The 25,618-nt window shown below is 41.1% G+C and overlaps 1 protein-coding gene and 1 long non-coding RNA gene across 3 annotated transcripts in view; both read left to right on the top strand.

Moving 5' to 3' along the window:
• LOC135082011 (coronin-6) overlaps positions 1-21,387 on the top strand; it is a 55,896-nt gene extending 34,509 nt beyond the window's left edge. The window contains exons 6-13 of one of the 2 annotated variants that reach the window (XM_063976757.1): positions 55-162; positions 6,850-7,024; positions 7,819-7,882; positions 7,964-8,052; positions 8,607-8,747; positions 11,946-12,095; positions 14,452-14,655; positions 20,468-21,387. In XM_063976757.1, the coding sequence (XP_063832827.1) occupies positions 55-162; positions 6,850-7,024; positions 7,819-7,882; positions 7,964-8,052; positions 8,607-8,747; positions 11,946-12,095; positions 14,452-14,649 (925 nt within the window). In that variant the 3' untranslated portion in view covers positions 14,650-14,655; positions 20,468-21,387. Of the gene's footprint in view, positions 1-54; positions 163-6,849; positions 7,025-7,818; positions 7,883-7,963; positions 8,053-8,606; positions 8,748-11,945; positions 12,096-14,451; positions 14,656-20,467 lie in introns of those variants that run through there. The other variant, XM_063976756.1, reaches the window with a different exon arrangement.
• Positions 15,404-18,073, top strand: LOC135082008 (uncharacterized). The gene is made up of 2 exons (XR_010259322.1): positions 15,404-16,097; positions 16,205-18,073. It is a non-coding gene; the product is annotated as an uncharacterized LOC135082008 (long non-coding RNA).
• Positions 21,388-25,618: the final 4,231 nt, after the last annotated feature.

The following is a 25,618-nucleotide window of genomic DNA, read 5'->3' as shown; positions in this document are numbered from 1 at the left end:
GTAACCGCACGTGTGCAATAAAACGTCTGAATGTGACTTTTTTGCTTCCTGCAGAATCATCGACCCGCGCAAAGGCGAGGTGGAATCAGAAGCCATCGCGCACGAGGGCAGCAAGGCCTCAAGGGCTATATTCCTCAAGCACGGCCTCGTATTCACCACTGGGTAAGTTGAACTTGCTAATTTATTTTCCTTCAATTGCCTTACATGCGACTGAAAATTTTGCCCGTTCCGCATGCGTATTACAGATCTTAGCAACCAGTTACTAAAGCCCGGTCTGTGAGCACGTAGAATTTTGTCCAATGACCCCAAGCTACCCATCCTTATCGCTCGCGCGTAATTATATTGCTGTCGCGACTGTGCGACGGGCGCCCGCAGTGAGTGTGCGAGTGCGACAGCAACATAATTACGAGCGAGCGATAAGGATGGGTAGCTTGGGGTCATTGGACAAAATTCTACGTGCTCACAGACGAGACTATAGTTGACATTGTCAATGCAACTGCTACGCTAACCAATGACAGCGCCGTATTCAATTACAGATGGCGCTAGTTTCCATCTACTTTTATCATCGTCATACTAATCCCTAATTCTTTAGAAATTTCCATCGATGTAAACAAACACTTGTGCACACAATTACACTATAATACTCACGTTTTCTTAATATCATACACATTATTTCACAAGCTCATGAAACCAACTTTATTCTCATGATGAAACAAATATGAAATCTAACATTGAAAACAAAATATTTTAACATATTTTTTTTTTTTTTTTTTTTCGGCGGCTGTCAAAGTTCAAACACGTACTCACTATGCTCCGTACTTATAACTTTAATAAGAACAAAAATAATAGTGCTCCAACTTCAGAATAGTGACTATAACAAAGATTGTAAGTGAGTGAAGTGACTGAATAATAAAAATAATGTATTCGCGTTGTTAAAGCTGCTGGAAGATCGTAATTTTTTGGGGCCGAGGCTGATTGACAGTTGATTAGCTGGCCGACGTTCGGATACGCACACCTTACTACCAACAGTACCAATTTGACGTTACACACTAGCGCCACCACTGCGACCACAGCGCCACCTCTGCGACTACAGCGCCATCTCTGCGTCTACATCGCCACACACACAATGCTGTGCCACGGTTGCAATTCAGCTTTAAAGGAGAATAATTTCTTAAAGTGTAATTCTTGTAAATCGGATCTATGCTTTGCTTGCTTGAATTTAACAAAGAAAACTCACAAATCCCTCACAAGTGAACAGATCAAGTCATTGAGCTGCCCTTACTGCACAAACGTGAACAATGAACGCCGGCATAGAAAAAATGATGAGACTCCGTGCCGCCAGCGTCACCAAGAGCAGACCCTGAATGAAACTACTATGAACGTTTCCTATAGCTATGGCGGCGCAGCTCAAGACAACGGTGCGAGTATCTCCGTCTCTGACAGTGTTTCTGCACAAGTTAATTTAAAAAATGAGCCTGTCTCGATGGAAAATATAAGCAAACTTCTTGATTTAAAAATGGCAGCGGATTCCCCAATTATGTTAAATTTAAGATCAGCGCTTAACAAAGACCTCGAAAAAATGGTGGCTACGCACGTGAATCGTGCCTTCGAAAGCCTAAAGAGCGAATTTACTAACACAACTGATTTTTTATCTGCTGAACAAAGTGATCTAAGAGCTGAGATTAGAGAAAGAGACAATGTAATAAAAAAACTACAATCTGATATCTTAGATTCGCAGAACTCACTGGCTAAGCTTCAGTCTAGGGTATCAACTATGGAGAAAATCTCACGGGACTTAAATATTGAGATTCACGAAGTCCCTGAGAGCAGAAACGAAAATTTAACGGCCTTATTTAAGAAACTCTGTGAATGTCTACAAGTGGACATACCTGATTGTGATGTGAGAGCTTGCCGCCGCGTTGCTAAAATGGATGTGTCCTCGAAAAGACCACGAAACATACTCGTCACACTCTCATCGCAGCGTCTTCGTGATCTTGTTTTATCAGCAGTGACTCGCTTTAATAAAACCCATCCGAAGCAAAAACTTGCCACATCTCACATTGGTTTCACGGGCGAAATGCGTAGAATATATGTGGCTGAACATCTGTCTCCTGAATTAAAAGAAGTGCACAGTGCAACAAGAAAGTTCTGTCGAGAAAATAACTTTAAGTTCGTCTGGGTACGCTTTGGCCAAATATGCATCCGCAAGGATGAACAAAGCCCAGCTGTTCATGTTAAAAATGTTGATTCTCTTGGTAAAATCTTGTAATTGGACTTTTTTCTTTTTTAACTTCTCCATTAAAAATTACTTGTTTGTTTGGCTTTAAGAAACCCTTTACAATATGTTAAGTGTATATTACCAGAATGTCAATAGATTTCGTTCTAAATTGCCAGAATTTTACTTGAATTTATTGGGCTCTGATTATGATGTTATATGCCTGACGGAGACAAATTTGAATAGAGGAATCTTCGATGGAGAAATTGTGGATGCACGCTACAATCTTTTCAGAAGAGACCGAATAGATACTAGTTCTTTAAAGGATGAGGGCGGTGGGGTGATTATCGCAATAAAAAAATCATATCATGTCATCCGACAGGCATATTGGGACAGTGGCTTAGAGGATATCTGGATTACCATAAAACCGGATACATGTAATGCTCCTGATCTTAATGTGTGTGTTTGCTATCTTCCCCCAGACCTAAGTTATTCTGATATAAATGAATTTTACTCTAATTGCCAAAAAGTAATGTTAAATGCTAAAGATAACGATAATTTCTTGATCATCGGCGATTTCAATACTCCCGAATTTACTACCACTGTTATTGACGCTACTGAGCCAACACATACCTCACATAACAAGAAACTAATGCTCTTGCACGAATTTACTTTACTCTGTCACTTAAAGCAATTTAATAACATTACCAACGGGAATGGCCGTACTCTCGATCTAGTACTTTCGACAATTGAATCTCTATCGGTCAACGAGGCTAATCCTTTGAGTCTCGTGGATAGGCACCACCCAGCGATACAATTTGAATTTCCTTCAAAAATTATTGGAGTAAAATGTTTAAAAAAAACAAATTGTAAGCGTTTAAACTTTTTAAAGTGTGACTATGAAAGGGTGAGACATGAGCTGACTTCAATAGACTGGGCTCAGACGCTATCGTGTTCTGACTTAGACTCGTGCACTGACATCTTTTATGATGAACTTTTTAGAATTATAAAGAAACACACACCTCTTTCAGCCATTAATTCTCAAAAATATCCAATTTGGTATAGTAAACCCTTAATAAAATGTAACGAGGAAAAGAATAAATTTCACAAACTTTACAAAAAATTCAAGAACCCTCGTGATTGTGACACATTTTCATTATTGCGTGACAGATTTAAGAGAATGGCTAATCAGTGTTATAGGAATTATATCGCTTCAATTGAGGACTCCATGAACAAAAATATTAAACATTTTTGGAAGTTCGTGAATGGTAGGAAGGGTAATGTAGCAATACCTCAGGAGATGAAATTTGGTGACCGTTCTGCGTCTGATGGATACGGTATCTGTGAACTGTTCTCTACCTACTTTGCATCAGTCTTCAGAGCGGACACTCAAAATGGAACATCTTCTCCACCCCAATCTGGCACTAATGGAGAATCTCTTGAGGGCAAATCAGCTGACACATTATCGTATATAACAGTCACTGAGAAAAACATTATGACTAAGATTGAAAATCTCGACATAAATAAAGGTCCTGGACCTGACCTACTTCCTCCGCTATTTATTAGACTATGTGGTAAGGAGCTCAGCATCCCATTATACATTATATTTAATAAGTCACTCAACTACGGTATCTTTCCCAAGCGATGGAAAACAGCTCACATAATACCCATCTTTAAAAGTGGTGATAAAACCCGTTGTGATAACTATAGACCAATTAGCATCTTATCTTGTTTTGCAAAATTATTCGAAACCTTGGTCTATGATCAGCTATATATGCATTTCAAGCCATACTTATCAAATAAACAACATGGCTTCGTTAAGGGTAGGTCTACTATCACCAATCTGCTAGAATACAAACACTATCTATGTAAGAGCTTTGCCACAGGCGGTCAGGTAGACTCTATCTATACGGATTTTTCGAAGGCCTTTGATAGTGTCAATCATGGACTGCTTTGTGAAAAACTTGCGCTTTACGGTATTCATGGTAATTTGTATCGCTGGATGACTTCCTACCTCAGTAACAGAAGCCAATTGGTCGCTTTAAGGGGATTCACCTCATTACCAACATTAGTCACTTCCGGGGTGCCACAAGGGTCTCACTTGGGGCCTCTTCTGTTCGTTGTTTTTATTAACGACCTTATCGAGCTTCTATCTTGCGAATGTTTGTTGTACGCAGATGATCTCAAGATATTTAAAACTATTTCTTCTGATGCCGACCGCATTAACTTACAAAAAGATCTGAGCACTGTTTCGAACTGGTGTAAGAAGAACAACATGGATCTCAACATCAACAAATGTTTTATTATTACATTCACTAACAAGCGTTCCAGGATCGTTAATGATTATACGATTGACGGACAGGTCCTGTCGAGATTCTCTGTTGCCAGAGACCTTGGCGTTTATTTTGACGAAAAACTATCTTTTCGACCACACTATGAGCACATAACATCAAAAGCCAATCAACTCCTTGGTTTCGTCTTCAGATCCACTAAAGGTTTTAAAAAACCCCGGTCCATGCTTTATTTATTCTCCGCTATCGTCAGGAGTATCTTGGAGTACGGCAGCCCCGTTTGGTCTCCTCACTACAGGGTACATATTGACGAAATTGAGCGGGTACAGCGGAAGTGTTTACGAATGCTTAACTATCGCCTGCGTCTGGGTCGTCCAGGTTTCGATTATGAAGCAAGTCTTCAAAAATTTGGCATTCAAAAACTTGAATTGCGTCGAAAATATTTTGACTTTGTCTATCTTTACAAAATAATTAATTCGGTTATAGACACCCCTTACTTGCTTTCTCAAATATCATTTAACATCAAACATAGTGCTCAAAGATCCAACAAAACTAACCTTTTTGCATTACAGATTTTTAAAAACAATACCTCCTTTTACAGTCCCTTAGTTAGAATGGCTCGTCAGTATAATGAATTGGCAAAGCATTACCCGGAGATCGATATTTTTGCTTCCAGACTCACACATTATATCAAATCACTGCAGGATGTCCTCTACGCCGCGCCTGACGGGCTCGGTGATGACTTTGAGTCGGCTCGACGTTGTCGCTGAGTCTCGCCTGATTAACCTACCTACTTATTTGTTTGCTCGCGTCCGTACGTTACGTGCATGACTGCGGTGACGTTTGAACTGTACTGACCTACCCACCTTGCTTTTCTAATAACACATACTTCTGAATTAAAATCTAGATTTAAGCAAAACAATTTTGTAAAAATATTTTTTTTGAAAATTGTAATTTGTCATGTGTTTTATAAAATAAAAATAAAATAAAATAACAAAATATTTGGATGGTGAAAATTTTTGTTACATGTTAAAATGTCAAATCGACATCTGGCGTTTAAATTTAGGTCCTATCTCTGGAAAATCTGTAAGTCATAGACAATATTCATAGATAATAATCTGTAAATTTAATCGATTTTATTTTAAGTATTCAATTATTTCAATTACCAATTACTTTGATAATATTAATTTAAAATAAAATATAAACGAGGTTATTTTCAACAATGTATTTTTTCTTCATTAAATGCAACAACACACTTTGCAAAGAAGTCTTTGAATTCAGCTTTATTATACAGACGAGTGTCACATAAAAAAGGCCTTTCGACCACTTTTCGACTGGTTTACGATTTTATTGTGCACTTTGTCTAGACCCACTATCCTATTTTGACGATCACATTACTGGTGCGATTGTGTAAGGCAATCGTATTCATTTGACAGTTCATAACGTACGATAAGAGGGATTGATCTTAATAATGATACAAACGATCTTTGAAAATCTAATAATCGTCTGTTGCAGTCCGTAAATGACATTTACAGAATTGCGATTAACGAGAGATTTTGTCGCATCACTAGTAGATCAACTGACATAGACTAAAAATTCGTCAATGTCAGTTGGCCATATTTGTTTACATTTAGGGAAATTTCTAAAGAACTAAGGTATACTTTTCGATACAGACTCGCGTGCGTGCGCCCGCGCGGGTTTTAGCATAAGCCTTAGGCCTCAGCCTCGAGTTTAGCGGGCAGCGGGGCGGGAGCGGCGGCGGCGCGGGAGCGGGGCGGGCAACGCAGACCCGTTCTCGAAACAAGCGGGCAGCTCGCGCGGCGCTTTAGCGGCGAAGTGTTGTGTTCGGGGTTGTGTTGTCGAGATATTTGTTTTTACTCGCAAACGAAATGTCTGAACAACGGCGACAATTTTATTTCGATTCAAATTTATTCCTAACGCTCTATTTATTGTGGGCGAAAGAAGGAGTGCGCTGCCCGCTCGTTGCCCGCTCCCGCGCCGCTGTTTTCGAGAACCGGTCTATTTGATTTTACGCATAAGATCCTGCCGCTCCCGCGCCGCCGCCGCTCCCGCCCCGCTGCCCGCTAAACTCGAGGCTGAGGCCTTAGAACCATTATTCTCCTTCATGTCACGTTACTAACGTTTTATTTGCTTCAATTTCAGTCTCGAGTTTTATAGTAGGCTCTTATTCTCCCACATGTTTAACTAAGGCCGAGCCTCCAGTGCGTACACAATCAACAAAAGCATTTCAACATTCAACATAATTGTCTGCAAAAAAATGTTGATTGTGTAGAGCAAAACACACGTTGGTGACCCCTGGCTTAACGTCCCTTTTTGTTTCAGTTTCAGCCGAATGTCCGAGCGTCAGTACACGCTGCGCACGCCAGACGCGTTATCGGAACCGATCGTGACGGTGGAGATCGATACAAGCAACGGAGTGATGTTCCCGCTCTACGACCCCGATACCAACCTCATCTACCTCTGCGGCAAGGGCGACTCCGTCATCCGCTACTTCGAGGTATTTCGACAGCACTTCCATCCCCATCACTTAGAAGGTTGGCAGTCCACAACAGTACGTTTCTCTAGAAACTTCCTGCCCCGTACAACCAAACTGTGGAATGGACTGTCGTCTGTGGTGTTTCCGGACGGATACGACCTGCAAGCTTTCAAGAGGAGAGCTTATCTTCACCTTACAGGCCGGCAACGCACCTGTAACGCCCCTGGGTCTGCGGGTGTCTATGGGCGACGGTAATCACTTACCATCAGGTGATCCGTTTGCTCGTTTGCCTCCTGTCACATAAAAAAAAGGTATATCTCTCGTAAAATCGATGAAAGAAAACCCTTCCTACCCCTCACCTGCATCGTTTGTAATCCCCCCTCCCTCCACTTCTCACCTCCCTTGTTTTTGCAACCCATTCATGACTATGACCTGGTTTCCACGATGGCGGAACGAAGCGGAAAAATGTTTGAATAACCAATCAATGGCTCGCACACTCACTGCGGGCGCGCTTCGCACAGTCGCGACAGCAATATAATTACGCGCGAGCGATAAGAATGGGTAGCTTGAGGTCATTGGACAAAATTCTACGTGCTCGCAGACCAGATTATATCTACCGTCATAGCTGTCGCTAAACCAATGAAAGCTACTGACCTTCCCAACCCTCTATCAGTCAAGTTAATTCTCACCTCTCATCACTCTTAAACCCCTCCCTTCAACCCTCTAATAAAGTTGGGATCCCGGTCAAATAAACCGCACAATTTGATATTCATCGATCGACTACTCAGGTTTAAAATAACTATTTCCATTTGCAGGTTACACCCGAGCCCCCATTCGTCCACTACATCAACACCTTCCAAACGCCAGACCCACAGCGAGGTAAACACATTCTTTCATTAACTTTTATTGTTTGAAAATAGTATTATCAAATATCGGCAATTTCGCATTGTTTTTGTGCAGGTATCGGTATGATGCCGAAGAGAGGGTGCGACGTGGCCACGTGTGAAATCGCCAAGTTCTATAGGCTAAACAATTCTGGACTCTGTCAGGTAAGGATTTTGACTAAACTTTGGTAAAGTTACTGTAATAAAATTAAATGTTTTCACTCGTAAAATCACTTTTCTATTGAAGTTACTTTTTTAACGCGTCTCGACGCCGCGCAATTAAAATTTTACTGAATTAACTGATTAAATTGATTACATTAAGATATTGGAACTCGTAATTGCTATCGAATCTACATTCAGTGCCATCTCTAAGCATTTTTATTTAATTACACTAAATCTTGAAATTGGTTGCATTCTGATATTCAAATTAAGAAGCCCAATGAGGGTTTTCGCGATTGAAAAATCCGCCAGATGGCAATACGTAGACGCGAGGTCCAAATGCTGCATGATTGGTGGATTTTGACATATCTGTCAATGTCATGTCAAAAATAACCAATCATTCAGCATTTGGACCTCGCGTCTACGTATTGCCATCTGGCGGATTTTTCAATCGCGAAAACCCTCATTGTAGGAGATTTCCTCTATACAAGCCGGGCGCGCGGCGGGGGGGACAGCAGTCGTTTGCAGTAACAACTACACAAATAGTGTTGTACTGACAGGTGGTGTCAATGACGGTGCCTCGCAAGTCGGAGCTCTTCCAAGAGGACCTGTATCCAGACACGCTGAGTGATGAGGCCAGCCTCACGGCCGACGAGTGGCTCGCGGGGGAAGACGCCGAGCCCGCCACCATGTCGCTGAAGGTACGCCCGTCCCATCCTTCCACACTCCTGTTGTACCCTGCTACCATGTCGCTCAAGGTACGCCCCTCCCAATTCTATTGTACCCTACGTGACGTAGCAGCATATAAGTCCCCTAGAAATGTCGCTGAAGGTACGCTTTTCCTATCCTTCCCACTCCTTTTGTACCCTACGTGACATAGCAGCATATAAGATATGTCGCTAAAGGTACGCCCCTCCCATCCTTCCACACTCCTGTAGTACCCCGCCACTATGTAGCTGAAGGTACGCCCATCTCATCCTTCTCTACTCCTATTGTACCCTACGTGACATAGCAGCATATTAGTCCCCTAGAAATGTCGCTGAAGGTACGCCCTTCCCATCCTTCCCCTCTCCTGTTGTACCCTACGTGACGTAGCAGCATATAAGTCCCCTAGAAATGTCGCTGAAGGTACGCTCTTCCCATCCTTCTCCACTCCTGTTGTATCCTGCTACTAGTCGCTGAAGATATGCCCCTCCCATCCTTTCCCACTCCTGTTGTATCCTGCTACTATGTCGCTGAAGATACGCCCCTCCTATCCTTTCCCACTCCTGTTGTACCCCGCCACCATGTCGCTGAAGGTACGCCCTTCCCTTCCTTCCCCACTCCTACCAGTCCTACGGTCCCGTAGGGGTCCTATAAATGGCCCAGAAAAATGTCGCTGAAGGTACGCCCTTTCCGTCCTTCCCAACTCCACTGTAAATCCGGGCATCATTGTTACCCAAGGTGCATAATCTTTTCTTAAAAGGTTTTAAACCTTTGTTTGTCACCTGTCATCCGCTTTGCAATGGAGGGAAGTCGAACCTTAATTTCGAATTCCTCCTATGTTCTTCTGATTAATTTCGTTGTGGGTCCAATGACAGTTTAACTTTCCCCCGGGACAAACTTGACCTTCATTGGTTGGGTTTTTGTGGCGGTCAAGCTGTCGATCCTGGCTACACAGGAGTTGCAGTGGTGGGAACGAGAGGTGGGAATAGTCCTGTACCCAAGGTACACTCTCTTCGTGATATTTTATATCAGCATATCGCCCTTCCACAAAAATGCCGCAGAACGTTGGTATGCTCCTCTACCTTTCAAAATCTTTTCGACTATTATGTAGTGACATAGCTTATGGTATAAAAAATTCGGTGAAACTATCCCCTGACCTTACCCTATCCATCCCGACCACATGTAGGTCACGTCTCGGCAAAGTTGGATGGACCGACGACGTCAAGAAAATACCTAGCAATGGCTGAGAGAAAAAAAAATTGAAATTATGCTCTTTGGATCTCGTTGGGAGTGGCTTAAGTCCAGCAGTGAACTGCAAATAATTTAATGATGATGATAAACCCATAATGACAGCGGTACTGCGTTCACTTTGAATTCAAGATTTTAAATAAATAAATTATCCACTTGCCCATGTCTTACCACATAAATTTTAATTGTATTATATTTTGTAAATATGTATGTGATTTCTATGTGCATGGGTTTTCAAATACATGTTAAATGTGAACCAAAATCTGACGGTAAGTGATATTGTGTGACATAGGAAATATCCTAAACTTGAGTATAAATACTGTGTTCTCTCGATGGAAGAATCAACTGATCAGAGGGCTTAGTATGAGTTTATATCAAACGTCCACGCTAGTGAGCGTGTTAAAAAATATGAAAATTTTAGTTCTTGAAAGTTTCCGCTAGGGGCGCTGTACAATTTGTCAAACATTTAATGTCATTTTTTTACACGCTCACTAGTGATCACGTTTGATGTAAACTCACAAGGGCACTAAACCCACCGTGGTCAGAATATGTAGATATTTCACGTTTTATTGGAAAGTTTAGATAGGTATAATTGGGTTTTAAAGCTTGTCCATTGATAACATAATCATCTTAAATATCTACCTATTCCGATTACATTATATGATCATAGATTCAAATCGTTACTTTTCTATTTTTATAATAACAATATATCTGCGTAAACTAAGCCCATCTCAGAAGCCAATGTCGATGGACTACATATGGCATAATATAAGTTTATAGTAAATAATGTGATTAAAATAAGGGTCAACACATACATGCGTTATTAGTTTATATTGTTTCTATTAGAATTTCGTCCAATGACCCCAAGATACCCATCCTTATCGCTCGCGCGTAATATTGCTGTCGCGACTGTGCGACGGGCAGCCGCAGTGAGTGTGCGAGCGCGATAGCAACATAATTACGCGCGAGCGATAAGGAGCTTGGGGTCATTGGAAGAAATTCTACGTGCTCGGCAACCGGGCTTTAGATGGCATGTTTAAATGTAGTCCTGGAAAAATAATATAATATTAAAAGATATTTTTAAGTGGTATGGCCAGCAAACTTTTGGCTATCTGATTTTCAGTTTCCCAAAAATGCGTGGTGGTCACACGATTCTGACGTGGACGTATCGCCCGTATTCACAAACGATGCTTCCTTAAGTGAAGCAGCTAATCAAACGCACAGCGTTTAATAAAGCTTTTTTATTGGTTCGTGTGTCACCCTGTGCGTCCACGCGCACTGTGACGCATAGTAATGTTTGTGAATACGGGCTTCAGTCTGTAAATATGTTTAAGTGTAAATGTGTTGACTCTTCCAGTGTTGATTGATGATTCTGTTGGCTTCCTCTAAACCTGCCGTGTTGTGTTCTATGTGATAACTGAGTTTGATGCTTTTGATACTGTTACTAACAATAACCAACATAACGTATAATACCAATGGGGTTGATGTAATTAATTTGGGTTACATTTAAATTGGGAATTGCCTACATTAGATTGCTTATTTGGCATACATTTGTAAATCTCTTTTCATTGAATTACAATGATCTCTTTAATATTAGATTTTTTTATGTAGCGAAAAGTAGAGGGTAAAATTTGCTTACTTTATCTAAATAGATATAGTGTGATTTTTTTTTATTATTTGTATAACGTCTACATAAACGAAACGGTTTATTTACACACCGTTTTCGTCGAATTAATCTTCTCTTATTATGATTCTTAACTTATCACGCAACAAACACACTGTGGAATGATATAAACTATTGAGTATCAAGTAAAACATACCAATTTCAATCTTAAAATCGATAAACCCCCCAAAGTGTCAGTAAAGCCAACAGAACTATCAAAAGACAGATGCTATAGGCTAGGGGCTCCCTAACCAAACTACAGGAGCGCGCTCTTGTCGTGCAGGGCGGCTACGTGTCGGGCCGCGCCGCAACGCAACTGCACGTCACTAAGAAGAACGCGCTGGCTACCGGCAAGGAGAGGTCACCCACGCCGGCTTCCAAGCACGACCAGGCCGCTACGCCGCCGCCTGCCACACCAGTTACTCAGCAGATTGTAAGTCCCTTTCTTTCTAGAACGACCAGATCAGCCTCGGTCACTCAGCAGATCTTGCTTGAGTCTGCTTTTCACCCCAGCCCTATAGCTAGCATGATCAAGCCGCCACGTCGCCGCCTGCCACACCAGTTACACAGCAGATTGTAAGTCCATATCTATTAAAGACTCCATTAAACTTTAGTCAACAAGCCACGCCCACAATCGTGGGAGATTGTAACTTGGCCCCGCCCACAAAAATTTACTGAATGTCACCAAAGAATGACGCGCTCGCTACCGGCAATGAAAGGTTGCCCACGCCTGCTTCCAAGCACGATTAGGCCGCTACGCCGCCGCCTGCCGCACCAGTTACGCAGCAAATTGTAAGTTTAATGCGACTAAAAACTCCCCTCAATTGACAAGCCCCGCCTACAATCGTGGGAGACTGTAAGTGGCCCCGCCCACAAAGATTTACTGAACATCACCAAGAAGAACGCGCTCGCTACCGGCAAGGAGCGCTCGCCCACGCCGGCTTCTAAGCACGATCAAGCCGCCACGCCGCCGCCTGCCACACCAGTTACACAGCAGATTGTAAGTCCATATGAATTAAAGATTCCCATAAACTTTAGCCAACAAGCCACGCCCATAATTGTGGGAGATTGTAACGTGGCCCCGCCCACAAAAATTTACTGAACGTCACCAAGAAGAACGCGCTTGCTGCCGGCAAGGAGAGGTCACCCACGCCGGCTTCTAAGCACGACCACGCCGCTACGCCGCCGCCTGCCACACCAGTTACACAGCAGATTGTGAGTCCAATATCTATCAATGATTCCCATTACACTTCAGCCAACAAGCCACGGCCATAATTGTGGGAGACTGTAAGTGGCCTGGCCCACAAAAATTGACTGAATGTCACCAAGAAGAACGCGCTCGCTGCCGGCAAGGAGAGGTCACCCACGCCGGCTTCTAAGCACGACCAAGCCGCCACGCCGCCGCCTGCCACACCAGTTACGCAGCAAATTGTAAGTTTAATGTGACTAAGAACTCCCTAAATTTCAATTGACAAGCCCCGCCCACAAAAATTTACTAATTGTCACCAAAGAATGACGCGCTCGCTACCGGCAATGAAAGGTTGCCCACGCCGGCTTCTAAGCACGACCAAGCCGCCACGCCGCCGCCTGCCACACCAGTTACGCAGCAGATTGTAAGTTAAATGTGACTAAGAACTCCCTAAATTTCAAATGACAAGCCTCGCCCACAATCGTGGGAGATTGTAACTTGGCCCCGCCCACAAAAATTTACTGAATGTCACCAAGAAGAACGCGCTCGCTGCCGGCAAGGAGAGGTCACCCACGCCGGCTTCTAAGCACGATCAAGCCGCTACGCCGCCACCTGCCACACCAGTTACGCAGCAGATTGTAAGTCCAACCTCACCACATCCTACAGTTAACACAATCAGGCTTGTCACGGTCACGCAGCAGATCTTGATTGAGTCTGCTTTTCCACCCAGCCCTATAGCTAGCAAGACCAGGCCGCTACGCCGTCGCCTGCCACACCTGTGACGCAGCAGATTGTGAGTCCAATATCTGTCAATGACTTCATTACGCTTTAGCCAACAAGCCACGCCCATAATCGTGGGAGATTGTAAGTGGCCCCGCCCACAAAAATTGACTAAATGTCACTAATAAGAACGCGCTCGCCTACGCCGGTTTCCAAGCACATCAGTCTGCTACGCCGCCGTCTGCCGCTTCAGTGAAGCAGCAGAATGTGAGTCTAATATTCCATTTCCTCTTTGAACTTCAGCGAAACTTGCATCAAAAAACCCCGCCCATATTACGGCATAAGCATCTTCCATGCCCAGTGATTTGTTACCACTACCACTCAGTAGTTTGTGAGTCAAATATTCAACAAAATAACCCCAAAACACTAGCAAAATCGAACAGCACATAAGGCCCCGCCCACAAGAATACCACTCCATGACACTGAGAAGAATGCGTTTTCCTACCACCACCGCTCCACCGCTACCAGCAGATTGTGCGTATAATATTCCACCACCAAGATTACTACCGTTCTTGAGAGTACCTCATAAATAGGTATACTATAGTCAAAATTGCGTATACTTTAAAGCCATGTATTCATTACGCAACATTTGTTGATAAACTGTTTATGACTAGTGTGAAACAAGTTTACCATAAACACAGGTTACTGAAACTTGGCCGTCCACACTTGCTCTACACTCAAAGCGAAGAGCACGGCAAGGGCAACATGTATCATCACCTATGTTTATGGACTGTTTATAGTGTTTACAGAGATTATGAAACATTGTTTATGAACAGTTTATATAGTGTTTAACTTGTATATCAAAACCTTCACTTTCCAGGAGAAGCAGCTGTCCGACCTGGTGGACGAGATCCGCAAGCTGAAGTCAGTGATCGTGAAGCAAGAGAACCGCATCCGCGCGCTCGAGGCCGCCGCCAAGGCCCCGCCCTCGCCGCAACCCTCGCCGCAACCCACGCCCACGCCTGCGCCCACGCCAGACAACCACCATGATGACGCCATGGCGCCCGACGAGGTCTGAGCGCAGGTATGTGGAGCAGTGGAGTTATAGGACTTTCTTTTGATTGGGGCTTCATGTGGTTTGCACATAATCCGCGAGCTCGAGGCGGCGCCCAAGGAGGCGAGCTACAGTTATGGACTATTCCCACCTCTCGTTCCTACTGCTGAAATTCCTGTGTAGCCAGAATCTACAGCTTGACCGCCAATAAGCTTTAGTGATGCCAGCTTAAACACCACGACAACGCCATGGCGCCCGACGAGGTCTGAGCGCAGGTATGTGGCACGTGGCCTGTAGGACTCCCTTCTAGAAGCCGTCGCCAAGGCCCCGCCCTCCCCGTAGCCCGAGTCTTAGCCGAACAATCGACATAACAACGCTATGGCGCCCGACGAGGTCTGAGCGGCAGGTATGTAAAGTTATAGGACTTGATTGTGACTTCATTGGGCTTGCACATAATCTGCACGCTCGAAAGGGCATCCTCCCCTCAGACCCAATCACCATGACGACGCCATGGCGCCCGACGAGGTCTGAGCAGGTATGTCACGTGGCCTGTAGGACTCCCTTCTAGAACCCGCCGCCAAGGCCCCGCCCTCGCCGCAGCCCACGCCGGATAATCACCATGACGACGCCATGGCGCCCGACGAGGTCTGAGCGCAGGTATGTGTCGCGTGGCCTGTAGGACTCCCTTCTAGAGGCCCAGGCCCCGCCCTCGCCGCAGCCCACGCCTGCGCCCACGCCGGATAACCACCACGACGACGCCATGGCGTCCGACGAGTAGGGACACGAAAAAAGTATCGATACTTTATGGTATCGAGTAGGTTTCTTTTCGATACCGATACTTTTGTACTCGATAACTTGTATTCGATACTTTTACTTACCAAGTACTTTTGACAGATATCGTATCGAATAAATTACTTGTTTTTTTATTTATTCATAATTTATGGCAACATTTGCAACGCCATCTTGTTCAATCTTGCTGAAGCTTTCATTCATAGAGATAGTTCCGTTGCCGGTAGGTTGCCGGATTCACATTTCATTTGTTTAATTAGTCTATGGTTCATTGGCTGTACTGTAGCTGTATGGACTTAGATCCCTTTGCCTAACCTCACGAAAAAATCATACAAAAAAAACTCTGGTTCATTCGTTCGTTGTTGTTAACTGACAGTTGGTTGTTATTTATAACATGTTGATATTTAATGATTTTCTTGCATTATTGATAAATGATAATTGACTTATTGATATTTCAACCTATTCAGAACAGCACTCACAATTATTCTGTGTTTGTATCGGGATTTGAATCAGTGCAATATCCAAAGAATGCCGCCTACCAAGAGTGACGTTTGGCAGTATTTCGTCAAGATTAACAAAGATGAGGTGAAATGTAAGATTTGTTTCAAAACTTTAAAATCGTCAGGGAATACGTCAAACATGAATAAACATTTAAAGAAACACCCTAATTCTGATGCCTCAAGGTAATTTTTTTTAATGATTATATGGTCCTTATTTATATAACCTAAAATTTGTTTTGTAGTCATTTAATAGGCGCACGAAACTGATTATTTTATATTATTCTTTTTAGTGTAAAAGGAGATAAAAAACAAACGACGATGTCGACGATTCAGAAAAAGTTAGAACTGTCGAATTTAACGAGTCGTGATCACGAACCCCAACCATCAACAAGTACATCGAAAGCACCTGAATCAGATGCATTGCTAACAACTCCTTCACCATCTGATGTCGAGAGAATTCCAATAGTAATCAGTGGTGATGGTGAGTTAGAAGAAACCTATGCACCACCTCCAAAAAAAAGGCAACTTTCAATTGTACAATCAATGGAACGAAAATACTCTTATTTGGATGGAGGAAAAGATTATTTGAAACTCTGCAAATGTTTGCTTTATTTTATTTGCGTTGATAAAAGACCGTTTGACATTGTGAAAGGGCGTGGGTTTAAAAAATTGATGCATCAAGCATGTCCATCATTTAAAATTCCTCATGTAGATACCCTTAAAGCACAATTCGAACACTTTTATAGTGTAATGCGTTTGAAAATAGAAAATATATTTGACAATGTAGATCACGTGGCATTAACCTGCGATATTTGGAGTGAGATGATGACTGTTACCAGTTATTTAGGGGTTACTGCTCATTATTTGCAAGAAGACAAACTGGTGTCACGTTGCATAGCTACCGTTGCACTGGATCAGCGTCATACTGGTGATTTTATCGCTGAAAAATTAAAAGAAATTTGTGCAGGTATACACATCAGTTTGGATAAAATAACTGCAGTAGTTACAGACAATGGCTCGAACATGATAGCCGGCATAGCAAATTTTCTAGAAAAGAACAAACATTTATCTTGCTTTGCTCATACAATTAATCTAATTGCTGAATCTGCCATGTCAGTCAATGATTTAGGAGCATTAGTAAGCAAGGTACGAGACATTGTAAAATTTTTCAAGAGCAGTGTAATCCTCAGTGACTCTTTACGTCAAAAGCAAACTGGGTCTCAACCTCTCAAACTGATTTTAGACGTGAAGACTCGGTGGAATTCCGTCTATTATATGCTACAGAGATACATTGAATTAGCACCAATAGTTCATCAAATTTTGATGTTAAATACAAAAGCACCACCCACACCATCGGCTGTAGAAATGCAAAATATTAAAACATTGATTTGTATTTTGAAACCGCTGGAGTATGTAACCAAAGAGTTATCAGGTGAACAGTATGTAACCATTAGTAAAATAATTCCGATGGTGAACTGTTTGAAGACGCAGATTAATACTATACCTATGGCTGTAGGTGATGGTGATGATCCCCATGGAAAGGTAATAGATACAGTAAAAAAAGAAATCCTAAAACAGATAGAACGCCGATTCGGACATATTGAAGGTAATTATTTGATTGCAATGTCATGTTTGCTAGATCCGAGATTCAAGAATATCCATTTTCAGGACGCTAAAGCTTGTGCAAAGGCAATTTCTTCACTGAGAAGATATATAACAACGTCTCCTAGTGTTATCGGCAGCGATCATGACAGCGATTCCTCTCTTGAAACAACTTACGATTTTTGGAGTCACCACAAGAAATTAGCTCACACGAAAAAGCGAAGTAAAACCAGTGCTTCATCACAGTTTGAAAATAAGGATGAAATAAGCCATTATTTATCTACACAGGTTTCGCCACTCTCTTTGGATCCTCTGAAACAATGGGAAGACATGAAAGTTGTTTTCCCAAAATTATATAAATTGGCACGAGAATTTTTATCGATTCCTGCGACTTCAGTGCCCTCAGAAAGATTGTTTTCGAAAGCTGGAAGTACAATTACTAAAACCCGTAACCGCCTATCGCCAAAAAGGCTCGACAAACTTCTTTTCTTGAGCGATTGTACCGAGGAGGAATGGGATTTATAATATTTTAGATTAAAAAATTGTGGCTTTACTTACAGGTTGTTTTTATTTATCTTAGGGCTGATTTATCCATCGTAAGGTATAAGTTAACAAACCAATAAAGTATAACTCAGCGAATCAAAGTTGTCTACACCTTCATATTTATAATAAATGCATAACATAAAGTGACACTTACTTTTAATCATATTACACTTTATTGGTCTGTTAAGTGTTATCAGACGATGGAAAAATCAGCCCTTATAATTATATATGTACCATTTGTTACTTTTTCATTTTCTCTTACTGTATGAATGAAGGTACAGACGATACTTACTGAACTGACTAACATTGACAAACTAACGTATGGCGTAGGCCCTGCCTGAGAAAAGAACTCGATACTTTGAGGTATCGATACTTTTGTGTCGATTCTTTTACGAGTACGATACTTTTTTATCGATACTACTCATGAGTACAGTATCGATACTTTCTATTCGATACCGTGTCCCTACCGACGAGGTCTGAGCGGCAGGTATGTGGAACTATAGGACAGTTGAACGCTGGGATTGAGTGGTGAACCGCCCTCCCCGAAGACCTCGCAATAGCAGCCCAACATCCATGATAACGATTCCCATGTCTGGTTCCCACCGCAACAACTCCGCAAAAACCCAACCTGCCTGCGCCCACGCCGGACAACCACCACGACGACGCCATGGCGCCCGACGAGGTCTGAGAGCAGGTATGTGGAGTTATAGGACTTGATTGTGACTTCATTGGGTTCGCACATAATTCGCGACTCGATACGGCACCTTATGATGCCAGCCCAACCACCATGATGACGCCATGGCGCCCGACGAGGTCTGAGCTACAGGTATGTGTCGCGTGGCCTGTAGGACTCCCTTCTAGAGGCCGCAGCCAAGGCCCCGCCCTCCCCGTAGCCCGAGTCTTAGCCGAACAATCGACATAACAACGCTATGGCGCCCGACGTGGTCTGAGCGGCAGGTATGTAAGGTATTTAAAAAAATGTATGCTCAATGTCATTAACAATATGGTGTAATTTAGCCTGTCTCAAGAGGCTAACACCATTTTGTTGACAAACGTCAATGATCGGCACTGCGCCAAAGCTTCGGTAAAATGATGTGACGTGAGGTGCCAAACTGCGGAAAATGGCGGAGGAAATACATGATTTAGCATGAATTATCATGAATAATATTAACTACTTATTTACCTCCCAGTGTCTTGAGGCAACTTAAAAAAGTAAATTCTGTGTTTTTATTATTATTTAGGCAGTTAAATACTGCACAGTATTTAGTACACCATTTTCTTTATTTTCTTCCATCATACACAAGAATACGCGTGCGTGAGTCAATGTTCGCTCGTATGTGAGGCCTTGTCGAATAGTATCCTGTAGGTGGGCCATCGTGCGTGTTTTGTTTTCGATGTGAACTCGCGGAGATGAACAGGCCTGCTATAGGACTTACCTTTGATTGTGACTTGAGGCAACAGCCAAGGCGGCGCCCTTCCCAAAGCCGCAGCCGGCGCGCCGGATAACCGCCATGGAGCCTGACAAGGTCCGAGCTACAGGTATGGACTATTCCCACTTCTCGTTCCCACCGCTGCAACTCCTGTGTAGCCAGGATCTACAGTTTGACCGCCAATAAGCCCTAGTGATGCCAGCCCAACCACCACGACGACGCCATGGCGCCCGACGAGGTCTGAGGGCAGGTATGTGGAGTTATAGGACTTTTAATGATGGCTTCATGGGGTTTGCCAATAATCTGCACGCTCGAAGTGTCGTCCTCCCCGCAGACCTCATGATGCCAGCCCTACCACCATGATGATGCCATAGTGGCCGACGTGATCTGAACTACAGGTATGGACTATTCCCACTTCTCGTTCCCACCGCAGCAACAGCGTTCTCCTGTGCAGCCAGTATCTAGCTTGACCGCCAATAAAAACCCTACCTGCCTGCGCCCACGCTGGATAACCACCACGACGACGCCATGGCGCCCGACGAGGTCTGAGTTACAGGTATACTGATTAACCGACCGTCGACCGCTGGACTTTCTTGAAAGCCCAGTGTCCACCAAAGCAGAGAGTTGAATAACCGATCAACAAACACATCTCCTTTCCGCATTGATGGAAACTGTGTCTTAAGTAACGGGGATATTTACAATTTGATAATGAGATCTTTTTTTAAGTACAACACCAAATCGTAGCAAATCTATACTAATATTATAAATGCGAAAGTAACTCTGTCTGTCTGTCTCTCTTTCACGCCTAAACCACTGAACCGATTTTGATCATGACAGACGAAAGTTCCACGCGGGCGAAGCCGCGGGCGGAAAGCTAGTGAAACAAAAAAAAAATGACGCTTGACTTTCCCGCCAGAAGTCGCAATTATTTCCACACTGGAGAAAATAATCTAACAAGACAAACTTATGTATTTCCAGGCGTAGGCGACCAACACCATGCTTCTCGTCAACAGGATCATGCTCAGGTGAATGTTACACAGCCAGGTATAGGGAACGATCTCCGAAAAATTGTTCAGTGAAGATTCAATAGAAAAATATAAATTACACCCCGGTATTATACTAAGTCGACGATAATGAAGTATACTCTGCACAATGTAACTTGAATAGAATTTACGTAACATCAGAGAAATGTCAGTTTTGAATTTGATACAGTATACGGGACTGCATGACAATGTACTAAATATTTAATTGGTAAAAAACTGACATATTGAAAAATTATCCGTTTTCGATGTTACATTCTAAACACAGTTAGATTCACCAGAGTATCATAGCATGTATTTTTATAAGAATGCCTCTAGCTTCTCGTACGAATATTTTCGCCCTTGTCATAAAGGTTTGACAGCTGCCATTGGTGACCACAAAACATGACAGAATATACCGATAAATGCCCAGAAAGTGGTAACTTGACAGCACTATTATAGTCAATGACTGTCAAAATTATCGCCAAGCTATGACGTCACTTTTTCGTCATTGACCATTTATTGATTTCAAATCCACTTAAAACTTATTTTATTGATAATTTTAAAATATTTGGGTTTTTAGGCCTAGAATTGTGTGTTTTATAGAACTTTTACCATGGAATTATTGAACTAACCGACTTACGTCAAAATAGATTTGAAACACTTATTCTGATTGAAATAAAGGGCAAAGTCGTACGACAAGCTAGAGGTAAAGCCGGTTAAACACAGTTATCTAAATGGTCTCAAACTAATGTTAAACGCCCTAGGAATTGAATTAAAATGTTTGTACAGAAGTTTTTGTCTATGTGCATGAGATCGGTCGAATTACGAGATAAATTCTCGATGCCTTTGTTTTTTGCTTTGAAACTTTTTTTGAAATATAAAAAATACAATGATCAGTCAAACATGCTATTTCATTAGTTATTTAAATAAATAACTATTTGATATTGTTGGCGACCTATTTTACAAGGTTGATAAAAACTTTTTATTTGATGTTTAATAGTTTCCATTCAAAATACAAAGGCATCAGTTGATATTTTTTCTAAATCTTACTTTTTTACATTCTGTTTCATTTTATAAAATTATATTGTAAAATATGTCCAGCGTTATTTACAAAATGTAATTACGAAAATTAAAAAGCGGCTTAGAAAAATTAACAACTAAATAATATCAATAAAATGTCATTACATTATTTAAATGTAATAAATTAACAATAGTGCAATGGATTGACAATAATTTTAAACTTCGCGCTACGCATAGCAAACGGCCAGTTTAAGCGGTTTTTGGATGTATTGATATTTTATTGTTCGTATATAATATGAAAGGTATGATTATGTTTATTTATTTATAACCGTAATTTGTAAATAGTAAGTTTTAAAGAAAGTGATATGCGGAATCAATGATGTGCCTTATCCTTCGAAAATGAATTAATATTGGTGATATCGCTCGCATTTAGTGTTCCCTCAGTTTGGGGTGTCACGCGGACTGGTATAGCTCGTATAAGGGACGGCAAGTCAAGTTACACACAGTCTTATGTACTTTGTAATACGTGCTACTTTTCTGTGCTGTTGGCTGTACTATGTGAAACCGTTTGCTGCGTTGCGTTTTAATCGGAAAGAGCTATAAACTAGGGATGTGACGTTCAATATAAAACGATTGTTTTTTTTTATTGTAATGCAATTATCAGTTTTGTTTTAGGAGTAAAATACATTTTTGTTTCCGAATTTGTTGACACGTCAAATTAAACGTCTGAAACATCGTCATTTATTTTCAGAGTCCTGTCTCAAAAGTAAAAAATATACAGTTAAAATAGTATTTTTGTCGTTCTTAATATTTTTTCTGAACGCAGCAGATGGTTCCTTACGGCTTCAAAATACAAATAAAAACTCAGTCACAAAATATTTTACTATGTTCTTTTGGAGCCAACTATGCACAGTTCGTGTGAACTCTTCTCATTTAATCTAAAATTTCATATCGACGTAGCGATCGTTATTTATTTGGTGACCACACGTTACCAGTCTCATCAAGATTTATTGTTTAGTAGCCAGGCGTGCGTGTTGACGTGTCATGGCAAAGTCTCGAAAACATTACCCTCATGTCTGCACTAGAGTAAGTACGTTACTTGTTAATCGACTGTCTGCCGTAGAGTTCGTTACTGATTCATCAACATCGATGAAAATACGTGCAATTTAAGATGTTTATAATTATCAAGAGTTAAATGTTTGGTATTTATCATTGTAAAGATGGCATTCAATTTCGCAAACGAGTAAAAATGACACTAGTTTTCGCTAAGTCACGTGGTCTATCTACCGCCATCTTTACGACTGTAGAAACGAATTCGAACCTTGTCTATGATGAAATCACATGTCAACACACATGATTAACAATTTAGGATATTATCGTTTTCAGCAGAGCTATTTATTTTAACTTCTGTACACATCTGATTGTAATTAAATATCGTGTGTGATTACATGGATACTTATTATAAAAAAAACATACAGATGATTGTTAACCTCCTTGAGAGTTTTCATATTTTTGATGCTGTTTTGTGTTGCTGAATAAAATACTTCATTTTCATTTCCTTCTTTTTAGTCGGTTAAAAATATCGATTAGTCGATGAAATATAGTTGTAAAAATTATTAAAATTATCTAAACAGTGTCTCAATCTCAATAATATAGCTCGAATTTTACTATAAAGCAAATCGCAAATGTCATGTTAATACTACAATGTACTTTGAATGGATTTTTTTATAAGAGTATTTTAAATATGAAATGTGTACGCCTCTTGTAATCACAAACGATATTTGCTAGATGTACGAATAAGTTAGATAAGTGTCAAGTGTTTACTAAGGTGCTTATTATAATACGATACTGCAGGTTACGCTTCTAAACAATTGCTGGCTCAATACGCGTATTAATTGTCCTTTACTTGTATCACTTCTGTTTTCGTGCTGTTTTCATCGTCAAGTGAAACCTTTTTACGCATCTGTAAACTTAAAATTGTCTATGGTAATTCTAAATTTAAAATTTCGAAGTCATCTTTTGTCTATGGTTTGCGTAAGCGCAACAAATGTCATGTAAACTGTATTCTGGTTAATACTTGAATGGGTAAGAAGAAAAAATACGTCTTATTTGTTTTTATGCTTTTAATTGACGATGGAAATAGTTTTTAAGCCTTAAGTTTGCTGTTTTAATAATTTCGATTTAGGCTTGTCTTGAATTTTTAATAGTATTCTTAGTTTGTCACATGTCGCCGGTATTTAAAGTATTTCTACTAAAATTCTAGGTATTAGATTATATCATATCGCGTAGGGCGCCATCTATGAAAGCGGTAATTGTTAACTCTCCTTTTGTAAAACAAATGCACTTGGTATAATTGATTAAATTGTTGTCTTTGACAATTATTGTCACTGTTTTTTAACAAATTAATATTTTTTATTTCTGTGTAATACGTTTTTGTAGATAACGCCCTACCGTAAAAGTAGAACAAATGAGTCGGCTGCGACTCTAACCGTAACGACGACAATAACTATGAAAAACGTGCTTTTGACAACTAGTCATGTCACTGTAAAACTGACATTTGACAGTTAGCGCCGTCTCTATTGAGGCGGCAAGTATTATAGTTAAATTTAATAGTATTATTATTATGATGATTATTATTATTTTGTAATTTGTAAGATGGCGTAATATTAGATGTTCGTTTTAAGATCATGACAAAGAATTTTAAATGTGTACGAAAATGCTTGTTTACCATTGAAGGGTTTATATGTAAATCGTTTCACTTTTTTTTTTGTTTTTTTGTAATTTTGAAGCTTGATTTTGTATTGTATTGTTTTTCTTTTTTGAGTTTTATAGGCCACACAAACGTGTATAGATGCAGATGTAATGTACTTATGTAAACTTGTGACAACAATTGCGTGGCGACCTCTATAGTTCAGGTTGACTACTTTAGCCGATAGATGGCGTTAGTCTTGATTCTGAATCGCGATATCGACATTCGTGCGACTGAGCTGTAGAGATCGGTACTAAGCGAACAAATGTTATATTTGACGTTATATAATTGTAAGGTGCCTCGGGCCGCCGCTTGAAAGCTTTGTAACCTGTTCTCCTGCCGGGTGTCAGGGCCGGTTGTTTATCTTGTTGAGGTCCAAGGATGTTTTTATAGGCACTGGAGTCTTGTACACGGAGGATTATGCTTCGAAATATGTGGTCGAATGCTTTTTTCATACTATGCCAATGGCGCAGTGTGTGGCCAGATTTTTTGTATCAATTTGAAATAAAGCATACACGGTCAATTTTAATAAATAAACTTCGGAAAAATACCAGTAATGCAAACATTCATAGACTAAAATATCTATGGTTTATCGGCCAACACTGCGCTTTGGTTTTGTTTTATACTAATATTAAGTGCGTGATTGTATTTCTCCGCTCACAGTCGGCTATCTATACGATTCACATTTTATGTAAATATATGCTCCTTTTGATTAGAAAACGCGAGAATCAAAACGGAAAATAGTAAAATAATATACGCACAATAAATTTATTGGTGTAACATAAGTCTGTAAGTATGTGGTGCTATGGGGCGATCGCCGTGCCAAATTGTAGTGACGAGGCGGGCACAGTATGGATAAACTGGTAACACTGTTGGGACAACCTCGATTTACAGGCTAGTTAGTTACAGATGATAACCGACCGAATGTCAAAATTGTAGACCAAACAGTGTGAACCAGTATTCACTATAGTTTGACCGTCAAAAGTTAATTTCCCTAAAAAAGTTCGCTATGAACTTATGACTGCTACATATACAAAGTTGAAAGAAAATGTTGGAATTGGGCTTAGTAACGCGTTAGAGGTGAACTATGTCCAGCAATGGACTAAGGTAATCTAACAATGATAGGCTGGTTTGTCGACTATCTATTAGAATGACATGACGGTCAAAATACAATCTCTCTGACATGCGCTGATCTTGCTTAGCTCGCTGTCAGCATCATACCGTGTCCGCCTTCTCTTGTAAAGTATTTCTAAATTTTGGATCCATCTTATGAAGTTTGTCATAAATAGGTTGTAAGTGCCTTGTTGTGTTAAATACTCAATCAAATATGCAATTACG

The sequence above is a fragment of the Ostrinia nubilalis genome, chromosome 21 (assembly GCF_963855985.1).
Source record: "Ostrinia nubilalis chromosome 21, ilOstNubi1.1, whole genome shotgun sequence".
In the NCBI taxonomy this organism is placed as follows: Eukaryota; Metazoa; Arthropoda; class Insecta; order Lepidoptera; family Crambidae; genus Ostrinia; species Ostrinia nubilalis.
The sequence above is the reverse complement of the archived record's forward strand: the minus strand, read 5'-3'. Positions and strand labels throughout refer to the sequence as shown.